Source organism: Acyrthosiphon pisum, chromosome A2 (assembly GCF_005508785.2).
Source record: "Acyrthosiphon pisum isolate AL4f chromosome A2, pea_aphid_22Mar2018_4r6ur, whole genome shotgun sequence".
In the NCBI taxonomy this organism is placed as follows: domain Eukaryota; kingdom Metazoa; phylum Arthropoda; class Insecta; order Hemiptera; family Aphididae; genus Acyrthosiphon; species Acyrthosiphon pisum.
The window spans coordinates 58,773,240-58,791,934 of NC_042495.1; the positions used below are offsets into that span (position 1 = coordinate 58,773,240).

The 18,695-nt window shown below is 29.4% G+C and overlaps 2 protein-coding genes across 3 annotated transcripts in view; one reads left to right on the forward strand and one right to left on the reverse strand.

The window, feature by feature from the left end:
• The window catches only part of LOC100164525 (myosin 6), a 28,577-nt gene extending 19,582 nt beyond the window's left edge, over nucleotides 1-8,995 (forward strand). The window contains exons 1-23 of one of the 2 annotated variants that reach the window (XM_001946275.5): nucleotides 1,250-1,499; nucleotides 1,729-1,913; nucleotides 1,988-2,061; nucleotides 2,284-2,413; nucleotides 2,486-2,653; nucleotides 2,724-2,986; nucleotides 3,051-3,200; nucleotides 3,263-3,522; nucleotides 3,599-3,756; nucleotides 3,830-3,994; nucleotides 4,874-5,097; nucleotides 5,287-5,484; nucleotides 5,547-5,771; nucleotides 5,897-6,104; nucleotides 6,210-6,334; nucleotides 6,572-6,688; nucleotides 6,748-6,971; nucleotides 7,074-7,143; nucleotides 7,207-7,346; nucleotides 7,422-7,530; nucleotides 7,599-7,716; nucleotides 7,797-8,030; nucleotides 8,112-8,995. In XM_001946275.5, the coding sequence (XP_001946310.1) occupies nucleotides 1,489-1,499; nucleotides 1,729-1,913; nucleotides 1,988-2,061; nucleotides 2,284-2,413; nucleotides 2,486-2,653; nucleotides 2,724-2,986; nucleotides 3,051-3,200; nucleotides 3,263-3,522; nucleotides 3,599-3,756; nucleotides 3,830-3,994; nucleotides 4,874-5,097; nucleotides 5,287-5,484; nucleotides 5,547-5,771; nucleotides 5,897-6,104; nucleotides 6,210-6,334; nucleotides 6,572-6,688; nucleotides 6,748-6,971; nucleotides 7,074-7,143; nucleotides 7,207-7,346; nucleotides 7,422-7,530; nucleotides 7,599-7,716; nucleotides 7,797-8,030; nucleotides 8,112-8,260 (3,705 nt within the window). In that variant the 5' untranslated portion in view covers nucleotides 1,250-1,488 and the 3' untranslated portion in view covers nucleotides 8,261-8,995. Of the gene's footprint in view, nucleotides 1-1,249; nucleotides 1,500-1,728; nucleotides 1,914-1,987; nucleotides 2,062-2,283; nucleotides 2,414-2,485; nucleotides 2,654-2,723; nucleotides 2,987-3,050; nucleotides 3,201-3,262; nucleotides 3,523-3,598; nucleotides 3,757-3,829; nucleotides 3,995-4,873; nucleotides 5,098-5,286; nucleotides 5,485-5,546; nucleotides 5,772-5,896; nucleotides 6,105-6,209; nucleotides 6,335-6,571; nucleotides 6,689-6,747; nucleotides 6,972-7,073; nucleotides 7,144-7,206; nucleotides 7,347-7,421; nucleotides 7,531-7,598; nucleotides 7,717-7,796; nucleotides 8,031-8,111 lie in introns of those variants that run through there. The other variant, XM_003245405.4, reaches the window with a different exon arrangement.
• Nucleotides 8,996-10,261: 1,266 nt separating this feature from the next.
• Nucleotides 10,262-16,527, reverse strand: LOC100162433 (uncharacterized protein). Its single transcript, NM_001246097.2, has 5 exons — nucleotides 16,334-16,527; nucleotides 16,142-16,265; nucleotides 15,867-16,068; nucleotides 15,693-15,807; nucleotides 10,262-10,705 (listed from the first exon to the last, which is right to left on the reverse strand). Exons 1-5 carry the CDS (start codon nucleotides 16,393-16,395, stop codon nucleotides 10,576-10,578), a joined length of 633 nt encoding a protein of 210 aa, NP_001233026.1. The 5' UTR covers nucleotides 16,396-16,527; the 3' UTR covers nucleotides 10,262-10,575.
• Between the last annotated feature and the right edge of the window lie 2,168 nt (nucleotides 16,528-18,695).

Genomic DNA, 18,695 nt, shown 5'->3' on the forward strand with positions numbered 1-18,695 from the left:
TAAATTACTTTCTAACTGAAATCGTGCTGCTGAAGTATGTTTAATTTTCTTTCGCTTATGAGCTAATGTATGGAAAATATGGTTGCTCCAGTCCCCTTAACGCGGCGCAGCTGTGGTGTTGTGGATAAATCATAAAAATCAATCGACAATCACACTGAACTATGATTTATGAAGATAATCCACAAAATATTATACTATTATAAGATACCGAAATAGTTGTACATACACACACGCTACGCCACTTACATCCGTACATCCGAGTAGGTATCATATTAAACGAGTATAAGTATTTCCGTGGTATGAAATATGAACACCTCTAAATAATTGTATAAACGTAATATAAAATTTACCTGTGCAGTGTATAGTCGCGTACCTACCTTATTAATCAGGAGCACAGGATGCAAATGAGTAGAAAATCATAAATTTAGAAACTTAGCACGTTATTCTCACCCAGCTTTCAATTTATGAAGACGATGACGATCGACGACTTCCGAAGAAATTTATAACATTGTTAAAATTACGTGTATTATTTTCGTATTACATCTATATCTATTCGTATTTTATATCAATATATATATTATATATATAAACAATTCCGGCAAAGCTATAATTGCATGAATGTGACTTGTTCTACATTCAATAAAATATTATTGTTAATTATATAATAATATGGGATAGACTATACAAGAGCCGAGAGCTCAAAATAGTTATATGTTCTTTATAATATATTATGTACATAATAATTTACATTGGCATCGGTCGTTATGAGAATGTGTTATGGTTAGTGGCACGATCACCCACCACTGGGTAGCATTCAAATATCACTGGGGGGCACTAGTGCCCCATACTTTGTATGTTAAAATATGCTCTGCTATATACCTACTTATTGGCTATCATCTCATTATCTGCACGGATAATGTTTAGGAACATTAAATTTCTAGTCTTTCTACAACGGACTAAGATATAATGTATTAATGTATAATATTATATAAAAAAATATAAATATGATATTTATATTTTATTATCAATGATAATTATAGGTACCTATATTTATTATATTATATCTTACCTAGCGCTTTCTACAATTTATATTTTACGCCTCCATAGTCCGCCGGTATCACCATAGAATATAATGACGTTCAGACGTTATGACCGTAATCACGGTGTGACCGTGGTTATGGGTCGAATACAGTAAACTCGTCCGCCGCCGCCGATGTAGTACTATCAATCGCCCACCCCCCTTCGTCCATCTGTAACGGCGGGCGGCGACCTTATTGTCGTGCGAAACTGCGAAATGTTACGTTGAACTTTCGTCGGCGGCCGTCATACGGACCATAATATAATATTGTGATGGCCTTGGTCGGCCGCGGCCCCCGTCGTCCCGGAACCGTTCGGTGCGTTTGCCGCTCTTCAGTTTCCGACGACACACATGTGGCCATAAAAGGTCGGACACAATAAGTTCCACACCCCAAAGATCGTCCGTCCGCAATGGCTAAAAGGTAAACGGTTGTGTTTGTACCCCGAAAGTATTTTCGGGACATCGGTTTTCTAAATGGTTCGATTACAGCCAATATTAATTGCCACGCTGCATCGCTCTGTTACATTTTTTATGTCATAATAGAATAATAATATTTGTCATTAACGGTTCAAATATGTGTCTAGGTTTTCGATTACCCAAGCTCCTAATTAATTGTTGACTGATATAAAACATCTATATTCGTATTGCAGAATGGAACAAGTGGTCTGGGTGCCGGAGCCCAAAGAAGGCTTCATACTGGCCACAATTGTAGATCTAGGAATGGACGAGGTCACCGTACAACCTGTGGGAACATCAAAAGCTCAATTTACACTGCCTCTGGATCGCATGTATACAGCCAACCCTCATTTTGACGATAAGGATGTCGATGATAATTGTAAGCATAATATAATATTGAACTACAAATCTAAGATGAGTATGGTGACTATAAGTCGTATTATCAATTTACAGGTTCTTTGATGCATTTAAACGAAGCCACATTATTAAACAATGTTAAAAAAAGATACTCAAAGGATAAGATTTACGTAAGTACCTAATTTATAATTATTCTATTTTGAAGTTAATCAAAGTTAAGCTAAAAACATATACCTTCTATTATACCTTGCATAGTACCTATGTTAGATTAAAACAGTAAATCTGCAATAATTATTTATAGATATTTTCTAACAGTTATTAAATTGTTAATAAATTGTTCATTTTCTGAAAAATATTTTATAATAATTACTTTTATTCAAACAATTTTTTAGACTTATGTTGCTAACATATTGATATCTGTCAATCCATACATAGAAATCAAAAATCTTTATTCAACTGATGTTATGCAGAAGTATAAAGGAAAATCTCTTGGCGTTTTACCTCCACATATATTTGCAATTGGTACCTATTATACTTAATTCATTCATAAAAAAAACTTAAAATATAAAAACTCATTATCTGATTTGTATCTAGCTGATAAATCATTCCGGGATATGAAAGTGCTTAAGCAATCACAGTCTGTTATTGTATCTGGTGAATCGGGAGCTGGGAAAACAGAATCTACAAAACATTTATTACGATATCTATGCTACCAGTGGGGATCTTCTAATGGACCAGCAGCTGATCAAAACATTTTAGATGGTAACAATTTTAAATGTTAGATATTAATTAAAAAACTTTTCTTAGAATGGTTGTATATTTTTTTTTTTAGCAAATCCTGTCTTAGAAGCTTTTGGGAATGCTAAGACGACACGTAACAATAATTCATCAAGATTTGGAAAATTTATGGAAGTTCATTTTGATAGTTCATGTTCTGTTGTTGGAGGATATATCAGTCATTATCTTCTAGAAAAATCTAGAGTTTGTATTCAAAGCTCAGAAGAACGTAACTACCACGTATTTTATTTGCTGTGTGCTGGGGCTCCACCTGATTTACGTGGTAAATTATCACTTGACAATCCTGATGCTTTTAATGTAAGTCAGCTTAAGAGAAATATATATATTGTTTAAAGCAAATCAATAGCATATATTTTTTTAGTATTTGAGAAAAGGCTGTACTCAATATTTTACTAACAACCAAACTAGTAAAAAATTGGAAAATGATCAAAAGAGTAAACTTCAAAATAAACAAGGGGGTCTTAGAGATCCAATGTTAGATGATGTCAAAGGATTTTCTACAATGGATGAAGTAAGTTACTTCTTTAATCCATAATTTAAAATTGTTTGATTATCTTTTTTCATTAATTGTAGGCTTTGAGTAGACTTGGGCTATCAAACAAAGAAAGATGTGACATTTATACGATTGTAGCATCTGTTTTACATTTAGGAAATATAGAATTTGAAGAAAACATTGAAAGCACTAAAGGTGGTTGTAAAGTGACAGAGCAAACTGAAAGTAGTTTGTCTGTAGTTGCCAAATTGCTATCTGTCGACTTTGACGAGCTCCGACAAGCACTTATTACTAAAGTAATGATGACTAATCGAGGTGGACTCAAAGGGACCGTAATTATGTATGGAATAATATTAATACAATAACACCTAATTGTTTAAATGCTGTTTACTAACTATATAATTTTAAAATTATAGGGTACCATTAAAGCAATATGAAGCAAATAATGCTAGAGATGCGCTTGCTAAAGCCATATACGGAAAACTATTTGATAATATTGTCCATAGGATAAATTCTAGTATACCATCTAAGGCATCTAATTATTATATTGGTGTACTAGATATTGCTGGATTTGGTAAGAAATTCATTTTACTATAATATAATATTAAAATTACAAAAATATTTTAATCACTATTATTTCCTTTTAGAATATTTCACTGTTAATAGTTTTGAACAGTTTTGCATTAACTACTGTAACGAAAAACTTCAACAATTTTTCAATGAACGGATACTTAAAGAAGAACAAATGCTTTATGAACGTGAAGGCCTAGCTGTAAGAAAAATTGAATTTGTTGACAATCAAGATTGTATAGGTAAAAATAATCTATTATAGTTTATAGTAGAATATGGTGTCATACCAACTAATAATACTGAAACAACTAAAAACAATTAATAATTATACTACCAACACTAATCGGTATACAGTTACTTATATTGTACTGATAGTATCAACATAGGTGATAGGTTCCTTGCTAGTTGACTTAATAACCTGAATAATATTTGTATTAAGGGGACTCCAGCATATCATGTTTGAACTTTTGAAGGAGCATTATTTAGGCAATTCAAATGACATGAACATTTGGGCTCTGTCTATGTGTAATATTAATAAATGAAAATTTGTGTGTCTTTCCGAGAATTGCTATAATGCAGTGTCGGGCAACCACTGCCAGATGCAACTCTCCTATGAACGTGTCAATACTTCACAAAAAATGAAATATTCTCTTGTTTGCATAACTATAAAAACTACTTAAAGTGGTAGTACATTAAACATACTTCTTGATGTTCGAATGTAATTTCGAAAAAATTGTTGAATTTATAACTATAAATAGCTTCTAGATTATGCTTTTTAGGAATCAATTTTTGATTTCAGATTTGCCTAAAATAAATAGAAATCAGAAATGTAATGCTATTATTCATAGGATTTCTGAAAAAAATCTTTATTTTAAGGTCCTTTAAAATTAAAAATTGGAAATCAATTCCCTAAAAAGCCTAGATATTTTGTCAAAGAATTCATACATGTATAAAAAATTAAAATCGGAACATTCTGGAGTAAGCGTAATTTACTACCGCTTATTGGTCTAAAACGTTTAAAAAATACATGTGCTACGATCTTCATAATATTGACTACAAAGAAATGAGTATGAAATTCTTTATGTTTTATTTATTCATAATAACTATTATGTACTATTCAGATTTAATTGAATCAAAAAATGGTGGTATATTCAATCTATTGGATGAAGAATCAAAACTACCAAAACAAAGTTCTGAACATTTTACTACTGAAGTACACAAACGATGGCAGGGGCATTTCAGACTAGCTTTAGCTAGAGCTTCAAGACTCAAAGCTCATCGAGAAATACGAGATGATGAAGGCTTTATGGTTAGACATTTTGCCGGAGCAGTGTGTTACCGAACTGTAAGCATTAATGTATATTTCTTTTAATATTGGATTTATTATTATTTCAGTTTAAAATTAAATTTAAGAATTATATTTAATATTTATAGACTTTATTTTAAATTTGTATTGCAATTAATTTTTTAATTGTGTCACTTATGTAAATTGTAAAATACTAACAGGTTCATTAAATGTGTTGCTTTTTTACAGAGCCAATTCATTGATAAAAATAATGATGCTCTTCATGCAAACTTAGAAGGTCTAGTTCAAGAAAGTAACAATCCATTCTTACAAAGTCTATTTGCTACCAGCACACAATGTGCAAACAAAGGAAAGTTGAACTTCATAAGTGTTGGATCAAAATTTAAAAGTCAATTGGCTGAGCTCATGGAAAAATTAAAGAGTACTGTAAGTTAAGTAATTTTTGAATAAATCAATGTGTCATCAGATCTGTTTCAATTATTTTATAGGGTACAAACTTTGTTAGATGTATTAAACCAAATGACAAAATGGTGGACCACCTGATAGATGGTGGATCAATTCTATCCCAGTTACAGTGTTCTGGCATGACAAGTGTATTAGAACTTATGCAACAAGGTTTTCCATCTCGTGCTCCATTTCAACAACTATATGATATGTACAAACAGAGACTGCCTCCAAAGCTTGCTCGCCTTGAACCAAGAATATTTTCAAAAGTAATTAATGAGTATGAAATATACATCTTTGTAACACATTTTAATATCACTTATAGATGGATATTCTACATTACTATATTAGTTAATTGATAATTTATTATTATAATGTTTTTTATTTATTTTAGGCTTTGTTCAGAGCAGTTGGAGTTAATGAAGGTGATTACAAGTTTGGTGTATCAAAAGTATTTTTTCGACCAGGAAAATTTGCTGAATTTGATGCAATTATGCATTCAGATCCAGAAAACTTGAAACAAATGATCGAAAAGGTGCAGAAATATCTGACTACTTTACATTGGAAACAATCTCAATGGTGTGCTTTATCTGTTATTAAATGTAAGGCATTGTATCAGTTTAAATGTTCATTTACCTACTAAATTAAAATATTTCATAAAATATAAACCAATATTATTCCCATACTCATACACATTATTATTCTAGTGAAAAACAAAATATTGTATCGCCAAGCAAATCTTATAGTAATTCAAAAAAATGTGAGAATGCATTTATCAAAAATGAAACATAGGCCTAGATATATGGGAATAAAAAAAATAAACAGTCTGAAAGTAAGTTAATCAGTTATTTAATTTATTAAATTAATTAGCAGTTTTATGGAATGTTGCACAATCAATATTTAATTTACCAGTTTAGTCTTAAGTTACTTGTTGCTTAAATTCTTAACGAATTGTCAAATGTTTGAAAATTTATTAAAATAACATATGTTTATACAACAGTGCAATACTATTATATTATAAATTTATAACTATCAAATATTAATTCTCATTGTGTTTTTTTTTGTTTAGACCATATTAAATGAAATGGAAACACTGGCAGGACAAATTAAAAAAGATAATGCTCTCTGTATATCAGATGCTCAAAAGTTGCGAATTGAATTTGATTTAGCAATTAAAAAGATAAGAGTAATGATTTTAAAATTATATTTTTAGCATTATATTAAATTCATGATTAATAATTTTAGAATAATGAAAATATCAAAGCAGCTGAAATAAACAATATTTATAATAGTTTGGTTAAAGCAGCCAATTCACAAATGGAGAGTTTAAGAAAGAAAGCCAATGCCGAAAAAAGTGCTGAAGCTGAAAAACAACGTTTAGCTAAATTACAAAAAGAAATGGAAATAGTTAAGGCTACTAAAGATAAAGAAGAACATGCTAAATTAGAAGATGAACAAATTAAAAAACAGTGAGTGAAAGAATTGGTATTGTTGGATGTTTAATTTTATCATTTTAAAATACTAAAATAAAATAAAACCATTCTAAAATTATAACTGATTTTTATTTATAGAAAAATAGAAATAGAACTTCGCCGTAAAGCAGAAGAAGAAATACATAAAAATGATATTTTCTTGACAAAAGTAGGTTTTATTAAAATATATGTTACAAGTTCTGTAGTTAATACGATTCAATTTCAAATTTAGGAGGAGATTGATAAGGCTGCATTAGCCGAAGCTAAGTTTAGAGAGCAAATGGAACAAGAGCGACGTGATCATGAACTTGCTTTACGGTTGGCTCAAGAAACAAATAGTTTTGTTGAAGATATCTCTAATACATACTCAAAGTAAGTATAATGATATTATATATATATATATATATATATATAAAGAATACTAAAGTGAAAATAAATCTTAAACAGGAGATCTACAAATATAGAACAACCACCAAGTAAATATGATTTGTCGAAGTGGAAGTATTCAGAACTTAGAGACACTATAAATACTTCCTGTGATATTGAACTACTAGAGGTAAATCTAAAATCAATGTGCTTAATTTAATATCTTAGTGAGTTACGATAATAGAATTTTTTCAATAGGCTTGTAGAGTAGAATTTCATCGCCGCCTCAAGGTATACCACGCTTGGAAAGCAAAGAACAAAAAACGTACTTATATGGATGACAATGAAAGAGTGCCTCGTTCCATAATGGATACTGGTAAATCACAGAAATTATATTTAAGTTATTGTTATTGATTATTAATATAAATATTATATTACATTACAATCTCTTTGTAGCTAATCAGTCAAAGGGAGTCAAACATTATCAGAACACAAAGGTACAGCCAATAATTCCTACGAGTAGCCAACGATATTTTCGCATTCCATTTGTACGTTCAAGTACACCTACCAGATCACCTGGATCTGGTGGAGATCAGCATCGTGGATGGTGGTATGCACACTTTGATGGACAATACGTGGCTAGACAAATGGAATTACATCCTGATAAACCAGCAATTTTACTTAATGCCGGTAAGACTTACATGGCACTAATAATATTTAGTTAAAGGACATCTTTTTTATAAAAACTTGTTTGTTACATTTTTATTCCAGGGAAAGATGATATGCAGATGTGTGAACTAAGTTTGGATGAAACAGGATTAACTCGTAAGAGGGGTGCTGAAATATTAGAAAACGATTTCAATAAAGAATGGGAAAAACATGGTGGAATAACATATACTAGGAATAATGCCAGTAATTAAAGTATTGGCAGTTAACTTGCAAAACTGCTGTCAAGATTATTGTTTCAAATAAAATATGTTATAATTATAGGTATAAAATGAATCCAAAATGTCACATTCCTTACACTTTTTATTATTATTTTTTTTTTATAATTTTATGTTTTGTTCCTATAATTGGGTGATTGGTTTTTTATCAGGTTGTGATAGATGTGATAAATAACAGTATCGAAGTATTGTTTTAAACATTTTTTTTTTTAGTCATTGTCTTGTCGATTGAATTGTTCTACTAATGTCAAATCTTAAGTTAGAAAAATGATTTTTTATTAATTTTTAATATTTACTATTTAGTACTGTTATTTGTTAACAAATTGTCTAATCATTAAAAAAAAATATTGAATGTTAAAAGCTTTAACAATTTACGTTATTAAACACTAAAATATACATACTCTATTGTAAGACTCGTTACATATGAATATAATAAATCTGTGATAAGAAGTTGGGATTCGAAACAAATATTTAAAACTGTTATTTTGATATCTTATTATCTACATAATCATAATTTATAAAATATTTTATTTATAAACTAATTATGAAAAAATCTAATAAAATATTTACAAATTATAATGTATTCTGATTTTTATAATAATTATATTTTCATTAATACTTGTTTTAAGACCAATTTAATATTATTGGAGGTATTTGTATAAATTAAATAAAATTAAAATTATATAAATATTTATTTGAAGTTTGAATCAATCATATTGTTAGTAAAATTATTGAACTTCTGCACTCTATTCTATGTTTATTAATATTATCTATAGTATGCATCATTTTTATAGGTAAAGATACAATTATTTATCAGTAGGTATCTCTATTGACCATTTTATAATCTGTCTAACGAGAGAACGCGCCGGTTTTGCGCATGCAGACTGACGAGCGAATGGTTGAGGTCTGGTTTCCCCTATGAGTGTTCCAAAGATGGCCATCAGAATGCACCGTCGGTTGATGGGCAGATTTGCGCGAAACCAGAACGATTATGGTCAGGCCGTGGCTCGTTTTCTCGCTGGACATAGTATAGTTGCATAATATACAACTACTACACTCTGTTCAAAATAAGAACGATAGTCAGCGGCCAACTTATGTGCAAGGGCGTAGCTTGTTCCAAAGCACTGGTCTTTCGTGTCTATTTGGTGAGGGAAAACCTCTGAAAATGCCTCTGATTATCGAGGATTGTAACTTGTTACTGCCGACTACTGTTCTTACTTCAAATAGAGTATACTCATACATTTCTGTGTAATTTACCAGATTTAAGAAATCAAACTAACAGAAACTATACACCAGTGATGCCCAACCTGCGGACCGCAAAGGTATTTTATGTGGCTTGTTACAAATTTTCAGTCACACATTCATTTTTTTTTTAATTCAATTTTTATTTATTAAAATATCAAATTATAACATTATCATATAACAAAAAAAGTTGAAAAAAATAATGTACAGTACTACCATGTTCAACTGGAGGTGGTTTCAATAAAATACCACTGAATAACCATATATAAATAGCAAAAAGGTGGTTTTGATATAATACCAGTATGCCTCAAAGGGTTAAATAAAACAAAATATTCCAAAAAAAGTAAAACTATTACAAATTATGATTTTTATTAATATATGAATTCTTTGAAATATTCCAAAAATAATGATAGTAAAAAAAAAATGTATAAAAATGTTTTACACTTATTTTTAAACTGAAATTTGAGCTTGTGTTTCGTTTACTAATAATGAAAAATCTGTTTTTTGGTTCTGGTCTTGGGCATCACTGCTATACACTATGCGTGCACTTGTGATTATTAATCCTAAAAGATTATTATCTTAGGTTGTCAATAATATAAAAGTTTTGAAAAACTCAGCTCAGTAGCACAATCAGAAAAGGTCCTTGATTACTCTTTATAAATTCATAAAATATTTACCAATAATAATTTTTTTTTTACAAAATATACATGCTTAATAAATAAAAACGATTAATAATATTTTTATAATTTAATCTTTATTATTATATGCCTAAGGTCCTAATACATAAACATATATTTTTTTTATAATTTTATAATAATTGTATTATTACAAATAGACAGTCAATGAATGTGAAAAATTAAACACTAATGAAAATATTTAATGTAGCTTCAATTTATACAGCTTTCATATATCTTTTAAAATTATATCACTTATAGAAATGAATTACAAAACAGAAATTATAACTTGAAATATTAATTTAAATAAGGCAGTATTAAGAAATATATTTTACTATATAATTGAATTATAAATATTTAACCACACAGATTTTGTTAAGAATGTTCTTGAATAACTCTATTCAGTTCTTCATCTCGTTTTTGTTTAGTGTGTGACATAAACTGATCCAGCTGTTGGTCTAAATCTTCTTTAGAAATTACTTGTTCTTTGCGAGGAAACTGGTCTCTATAAGACATACACAAAAAACTATTATGTAGATTTGAAAATGATACATAGTTGAAAATATTACAATTAATAACATTAATTATTATACATGTTATGTTATAAATTAATTTGTATTGTCAACAAAACAAAATAACAAAATAATCATTTAATCGAGTATTATATTGAATGTATAATGTTATATACAGAGTGTACAACTACGATGTACATTATGACAGGCCATGCGGAAAAATAATGACAAGCTATTTCAACAATCAAAAATTACTTTACAGGAAAACTAAAAGAATTGTCAGATTTTGATTATTTATTTTTGAGAGGAACATCTAGATAGAATCACATTGGACTCTGATTTTTTAATTAACTTTAAACATCATCAAGATAAAACATTTCAAAATACTCAACAAGCTTTGACTATTTAGATGTTAATTGCGCTCAGACAAAAAAAAACGAAAATATCCCTCACTTGCTATAAAACACACCACCTCAAGTTGGCCACAGCTCACAGGTAACTCACCATTAACCATGTTGTTACGAGGTACTATAAAATCTGACTGGTAGTCGAGATAGCGAAATTGAGACTTGTGGTAGTCGGGATAACGGAAAAGTACCAAGGAATATTATAAATATCTCGCTATTTCATGAGGCTCAAGTTATTTCTGCGAGACAAGTTTTTATATTAAAAAACTGGCTGATGTTTTTCTGTTTTTTTCGTATTGTCTGACCCTGGACAAGGTTCATATTAACGAATGGAAAAGGAAAATTCACTGGAAAAGTAGAAAATCTGGATGTCAAAAAATACAATAGTGGCGCCATCTATTCAGCAAGAAAAAGAACTAAATAATAATATATTTTTGTTTATTGTAAGGTTGCTAATGGTTATGATTGAATACAATTTTATATATATTTGATCAAAACCATATAACTTTGTAAAAATGGTATTTCTAACACTAATTTTTTGACCGGTGTCCCGGGAACCTATACATGTATATTATAAACAATATGTTAATAAAATATTTGTAATTGAAGGGTTACGGGAAAAAAAGATAATAGTCAATATTCCTAAAATGTTCAGTATTGCAGTTTTAAAGTTTCAGAACTGATATTTTTTTCCCGTTATGGTAATATTTAAACCTGTATTATATCATTGACCGTGATCGTTTTTCCATAACTTAATTCACGTGTCGATTCGTTATGAAACTAACCAAAAGGTACTACAATTATTTGATCTTTTCTTTCTTTTGTCTATGACCGTTTTTTGCCATAACCCTCCAATTACGTATGCCTCTAAAGAGGTCTGCAAACCTTCGCTCATATAATCACAAGTATGTCTCACGGGCAAAGCCGGTCAAGATGGCTATGGCATAATATAATTGAACGTGTCCTGACTGACTAACTGATCAACGTAGAGCCTAAATAGTGATAGAGGCTTGAAATTTGCAATGAAAGTGTGCACTAAGAAAACATCTTTCAAAATTAACAATTCACATTTTATAAAGTGGTGCTTGCATAAGTATTTTATGATGCAAGATGATTGATGAACATTTTTAAGTTTTGAACACCATACAACAAATATTAAATAAAGAATTGAACAAAGTTTGAATCATATAGTGGTACCAGGCCTGTACCTAGAGTAGGTCGAGCAGGGCCCTTGCCCCGGACCCCGTACCTTCACCATAGTTGGACAGGCCCCGCCTTTTTATAGATACAATAAAAAAAAGGTGGGCAAGTGGGTGTCGCTCTGCTGTACAGTAGGTTACAAGTGGGTCACTGTAATGGATGGTGTTAAATTTGAATTCAATGATATCATATCATTGTATACGAAAAACGTTTCTGCGCGGAGACGGTTTGTCAATGTATGATATTATTATAAGTATATTTGATAATATTATTGTGAACAAAGTAATTTATATATAACCTATTTACGTGGAACCTTGTTTAAAATTTGCAATCCTTAGCTATAAAAGTTGAACACTTTATAAATTTTTAACTACAAAATAATTATTAAATTTTAAATTTGATAAATTTTGTTGAAATTCGAACTTTAAATACTTATAAAAAAAAGTTGTGCCTATATATTTTTACACTTTTTTACCCATCAAATAAAATTTTATTGATAATTATAGAAAAAAAACTAAAAAAATTGAAAATTAACAATGTCAGAAAATGAAAATATAAACATTCAGTGAAATGTTCAAGTATCTACAGTCATTCGTATTTTAATTACAACAAAATAAGGAAATTGTTACATGAGAAATCGACTGAATATTGAATGTTGTAAAAATATGAATTTCAAACGTTCATAATAATTTAATTTGACTTTCTTGTAGACATTTTTTTTTTTGATAAGGATAGACAAATTTATGAGGAATCTTGCATAACATTTTCAAATCTTTGATTTAAAAAGAAAATTTTTATGAATTTCTAACTCAAAATAATTTGGAAATTTTCGTCATTTTTACATATTTTGTCAATATTTGAACTTTAAATGCTTATAAAAAAAAAATTGTGACTATGGATTTTTAATATTTTTTATCTAACTTTGAAACAATATATTAGGAGCCTTCTATTAATTTTTCAAGCTTTTGTACCCATCAAATACAGTTTTACTGATATTTATAGAATAAAAAACTAAAAAAATTTGAAACTGAAAATGTTCCTAAACAGCTCAAAATATTTGGAAAATTTTATGGTGTATAAAAAATGCTGATATAAACATTCAGTCAAAATTTCATGTATCTACGGACACTTGTTTTAGAGTTACACTAAAAACCAAAATTCTCGTTTTTCCTTAATTTTTCATTTGTTTTACACGGCACTTTTGAAAACTACTGAAAAATTTTTACTTTTGACCCCCCAAAGTACCAACTAGATTCACTTTCCTATCAAAAAAGATACTGTTGAAGAAAATCCAAGCATTTTTAATGTCCTAAAAGGTGATGACAGACACAAAAATAAAAAATAAAACACACATCATTTTAAAATTAATACATTCATCGTTTTACTTAAAATCTAAAAGCAAGTTTATGAGTAAAAACCAACTGACCAACTGAAATACTAGGTCCTTTATAAATTGCATTAATGAAAGTTCAAGAATATTAAAAATACAATATGGTATTAATTATTTTTTGGTCATTTAAAAAGTTCGAATTTTTTGACTTTAGCTAACATTTGAAATTTTGATAAGATTTTCCAAAAATGTTCCAACCAAAAAAAAGTAAAACGTTTACTGGAAAGTAACATTAATTTTTTATCAGGGTATAAATTTAACATTTTTATAATATATGATTCTCATTGTTAAATTAACAAATTTTTGATATTTTGTTGTAATGACACTTGAAAATTTCACCAAATGTTATTATTAAATTTGATTATTTATACAAGTATGCTAGGCTGTACAATGTCTTTGCTCAGAATCTTGTAACACAACGCGTGCACATCGACAATCTTAACGGCACCCCGCACCGATATCGTGATCCACTTGCCCGGTGTTGTGTTCTCGCTACGCGGTGTGTACGCGTGGACTCAGGAGCAACCTCCGAATCCTCCCACCAATACTTCACTGTATATGGTTTCCCGGGACGATACCATAGTTTTGTGAAATATAGTTTATTAATTAGTAGTCCATTGTACGCCGGCTAAAGTTGTTTGCAATTACAGTGTGCGTCATATATTATAATATTATCTTACGGTGTATTTCATTTTTTTTTTATAAACATTAAAAGTACACCATGGAGTGATACACCCAGAAATCCCTCCCGCGTTGAGCCTCACCGATGGGCAAGATCTAAGGGGAAACACTGCGGAGACGCGTAGACCTCCATTGGGCAACATGTATTATTTATATGTTTATTTGTATGCCTTGGCCGGGCCCCTTTGTTTTTATTAGTATTTTCACAAAAGGTGAATACGGTATTATTATTATTATTCTTACTGTCAATTATTATTATATTTATATTTATACATTGGTAATGTGGCGTGTGTATATCACGGGGCGACGAAAGCTCCCGTCGAAATTATTATTATTTTTTGTTAATTTTCTATTGTTGGAGTTTTACGCCAGTGAGCTTTCTCCACTGAACTTAAATACATTTCCCCAGTTGTGTAACTTAACTTTTTGTTTTGTTTTATTGTTTTACCCTCCTACCCGATTTTTTTTAAATCCCACGCCCTCCTTCACCAGTATGGTGTTTTACGGGTCATAGGTTGGCGACCTACAATATATTGCCGGGCGTCAGTAACCATAACGTTACAATCTATTTTTGTTTATAATGATTTATTATTGAATTCAAATAAAACACATTCATTACAAGGGAAACTACTGTATTGCAGTGGGTACCCACTTATCCACCTTTATTTATATTGTATTGGGTACCTACTATATTTATTGACTTATTCAATTATGAATATTATTATATTAAGTTTAAATATAAGACGTGTTGTGTTATTCATTTATTTACTTATTCATATTATTATAGGTACAAGGTACTATATTTTTAAGTCTATTTGCACATTGCCCATTTATACCTAGGTATATATCATAATATGCCATAACTGCCCACTGATGATAATGACATTTTAGGCACCGCAAATCGTCAGGACGGCCCAGAGTGGTACCTACATTTAATGGGCAACGAAGTGCACGAGATTAATTTGTATTTTATAAAAAAACAATTATTTATTGTAATATTACATTGTAAGATCATTTCATTCCAAATTTCAGTTGCAAATTTATTATATAAATACAATGAGGTCCCCAAGTATATTGATCAAAAAATTAGTTATGAATGTAAGAATGTCTGATATTAAGCGCAATAACATTCATCATTATTGGAAATGCTCATAATTGTTACTAAACATATAATTTTAAATAATTTATCAATTAATACCTACTAATAGCAATTTTTAATTGTGATTAAAATAATTAATTAAAACTTACAACTATAAGTATTTTAAATACTCATTTAATAAATGAAATGTTCTTAAGACTTACCTCTGTTTTGATATTTGTCGTTTTTTAGATTTAGAAACCTTTGTAGTGCCTATGCTACTTCCATTTTTGTTTAAATTGGGCTTACCAGATTCTCGTATTTTAGTCTTAGCACCTCCTAAAATAAATTGTTTATTATGTAACACATATACAAATTAAAAATTGACATAACTTTACTTCGTCTTCTTATTCTTCTTCTATCTTCCACTAATGGAACTCTTCCTACAGAAAGTCTTTCATGAACAGGAACTCCTAATCTATCTAACGGTCTTATCATATTATGCATAATACTATTGTACATTTGTTTGTTGATTTCCGGTCTTGGAGGTGGTAAGGGTGGCGGAAGTGGTACTCGGAGTCGTTCTCTATTCATAAATTCCTTTAACAATAAAAGTATGTGGGTAAGTTTAATACTTGTAGGTATAACAATCTAGATAAAAATTAAAACATACTTGATTCAATAACAATGAAGCTGCTACTTCAGGTCTACGTTCCATATTAAATGAGAGCATACGGTGTTTCCTCACAAGTTCATCATCCCCCACCGTTTTGGATTTTTTTTGTATTTGTGTGAACCTACATCAACAAAATGTTAAGTCTTAATAACTGTACAAACACTTACGACGACGAACAATATCTCATACCTGTCATTCAGGCTCATGCCCGTATTTTTGACCAGCAAGTTGTTCTTCCTTGACGATGACATCGCTAGAACCAGCAATACATATTTTTTCAAACACAAATAGCATTCAACACAGTTTTTGCGATGAAAGATGAATGCGTCGACGTCGTTTTCTGGATATCAAAAATATTGTACCAAACATAAAAACAAAACGATGCGGTATAATAATATCATTATGATGTAGAGAAGATAAGGTGACACCGCTTGTACTGCTTGTACATAATCCGGTCGCAAATTTTCTCGGCAATGGTAGTAGGTACAAATGTACTCGTACAGGTAGCGCCACCTTTCGACATATTGCAATGATCAATGTATGATCATTGTTCTGTGGTATGATCAACGTTGAATAAACGTACTTAGATCATGGAAAATAATATACGAGTGTACGTATTGTAAACTTCAAGCAAACCTATTTAAACGTATAGTATACCGTTGTTATTAACTACGTATATTATGTATACACCAAAATTAATCTTATTATAAACGTGGGTTATACGTGCTGTGTTTAGTGGGTGTAAAAAACATTTGATTTCCGATTCTTTTGTTATTCCCAATCCCAAACACATAATTCACACATTATGTTTACTTAACTTGTTTTAAATATTATTGTTCATCATTTTAATAGCAATTTTTATTGTTTTAAGTAGTTGATTTGATCAAAAATATACATTACCTAATAATTTATTAATTTATGAAAATATTTCGAAATGTATTCTGCGTTTGTCACAAAATTAGAAAACAGTCAAAATATAATAATTTCATATTCAATTATAAACAAAAAAATATTATTAAATAGTATTGAACTAAAAAAAAAATTGGGGAAAATGTCCATATCAAAAAATGTATGAGGGAGGAGGGGAAATATACGTGATTCATATTAATGATCCATACCTATAGGCACAGTTTTTTTATAAGTATTTAAAGACATTTTTCAAATTATTTTGTAGTTAAAAAGTTATAATATATTCAATTTTTATAGCCAAGGATTGACAATTTAAAGCAACGATTCTCATAAATAGTAAATACCTACTGTACACAGTTAATTTTTATAGATATTTAAAGTTAACATTTGGACTAAATTACATAATATTAAAACCAAGAATAATGATTTTAGGTATATTGTCCAAAACATGTATATTGTAATTTTATTGAATTTAGTTTTCATATTTGGTTAAAAATAAGACATTGAAAAATTTTTGGTCCAAATCCCCTGGACCCAAGCCCGTGTTAAGGGGGGAGTGGGCAGGGGGGCATGCCCCCCGGGCCTCGAAAGTCAGAATATATTTAGGGGCCTCTAATTTGTTCATTACTTTTTTCGTTATAGGATATGTAACACTAAATAAATCACCTAAAAAAAATCGATTATTATTTAGCAAGAAAAAAAGCTTGTAAATTATAATTTATAAATAAAGTGGCACATTAATACATTATTCATTATTTATTGCTATGTGCCCATATACCTAATATGTTTTAAATGAGACCCTTGTACGAAAAAAAAAATATTAAATAATATACAATGTGTTCGTTCCAGGGTGAAGTGACCGGCCAACGTTATTATATGAAAGTATACCAAAAATGATGAAAAAATACCCTTTAAAGATTGAATCTAATTTTTTATTTTTTTAGTTATGAGCAATTAACTTATTCTTATCAAAACCATGCGTATCACGCATTTGTTTATGTATCTTCAAAACTTTTCAAAATTTTGACGTAGGTAATTTTATTTTTATTTTAAAGCTATTTAATTGTCCTATCAACTGACATACGCAATTAAACCAGAAATGTGTTAATTATTTGTATTAAGTTTTAAAAAAGAGAAAAAAGTTGGCTTAAATTAGTATTTCTAAAAGGAAATTGTACATTATTCCAAATAATTTATTATTAACTATGAATTTTTGTTTTTTGTATTATAACAACTAAAATTTACCGAATAGTATAAAATTAAACGAATGACGACCAATTAACCGACTCAATCCTATGAAAACTAAGATTGTGACGATTAACAGGAATATATTATGAAAACCAAACTTTCAAGGTATTCTAGGTATATTAATGTGTTATTCAGTAAAATTCAGCAGAATAATACAAAAAACAAAAAACCCATACCAAGTAATCAATTATTTGGAATAATACATGATTTCCTTTAAAAAATGATAATTTTTGCCAACTTTTTTCTACTCTTTTAATTTAATAAAAATGATTAGTGCATTTCTAGGTTCAATTGCGTATTTTGGAGTGTTGATAGGACAATTAAATAGCTTTAAAATAAACAAAAAATACATAAAAGTGTTAAAAACTTTTGAAAATACATAAACAAATGCGTG

Coding starts and splice junctions, on each gene's coding strand:
- LOC100162433 (NM_001246097.2), bottom strand. CDS start 16,395: ATGTCATCGTCAAGGAAGAACAACTTGCTGGTCAAAAATACGGGCATG. Junction 16,069..16,141: donor CTTCATTGTTATTGAATCAA/GTATGTTTTAAT, acceptor TTATTGTTAAAG/GAATTTATGAATAGAGAACG. Junction 15,808..15,866: donor AAGAAGAATAAGAAGACGAA/GTAAAGTTATGT, acceptor AATTTATTTTAG/GAGGTGCTAAGACTAAAATA.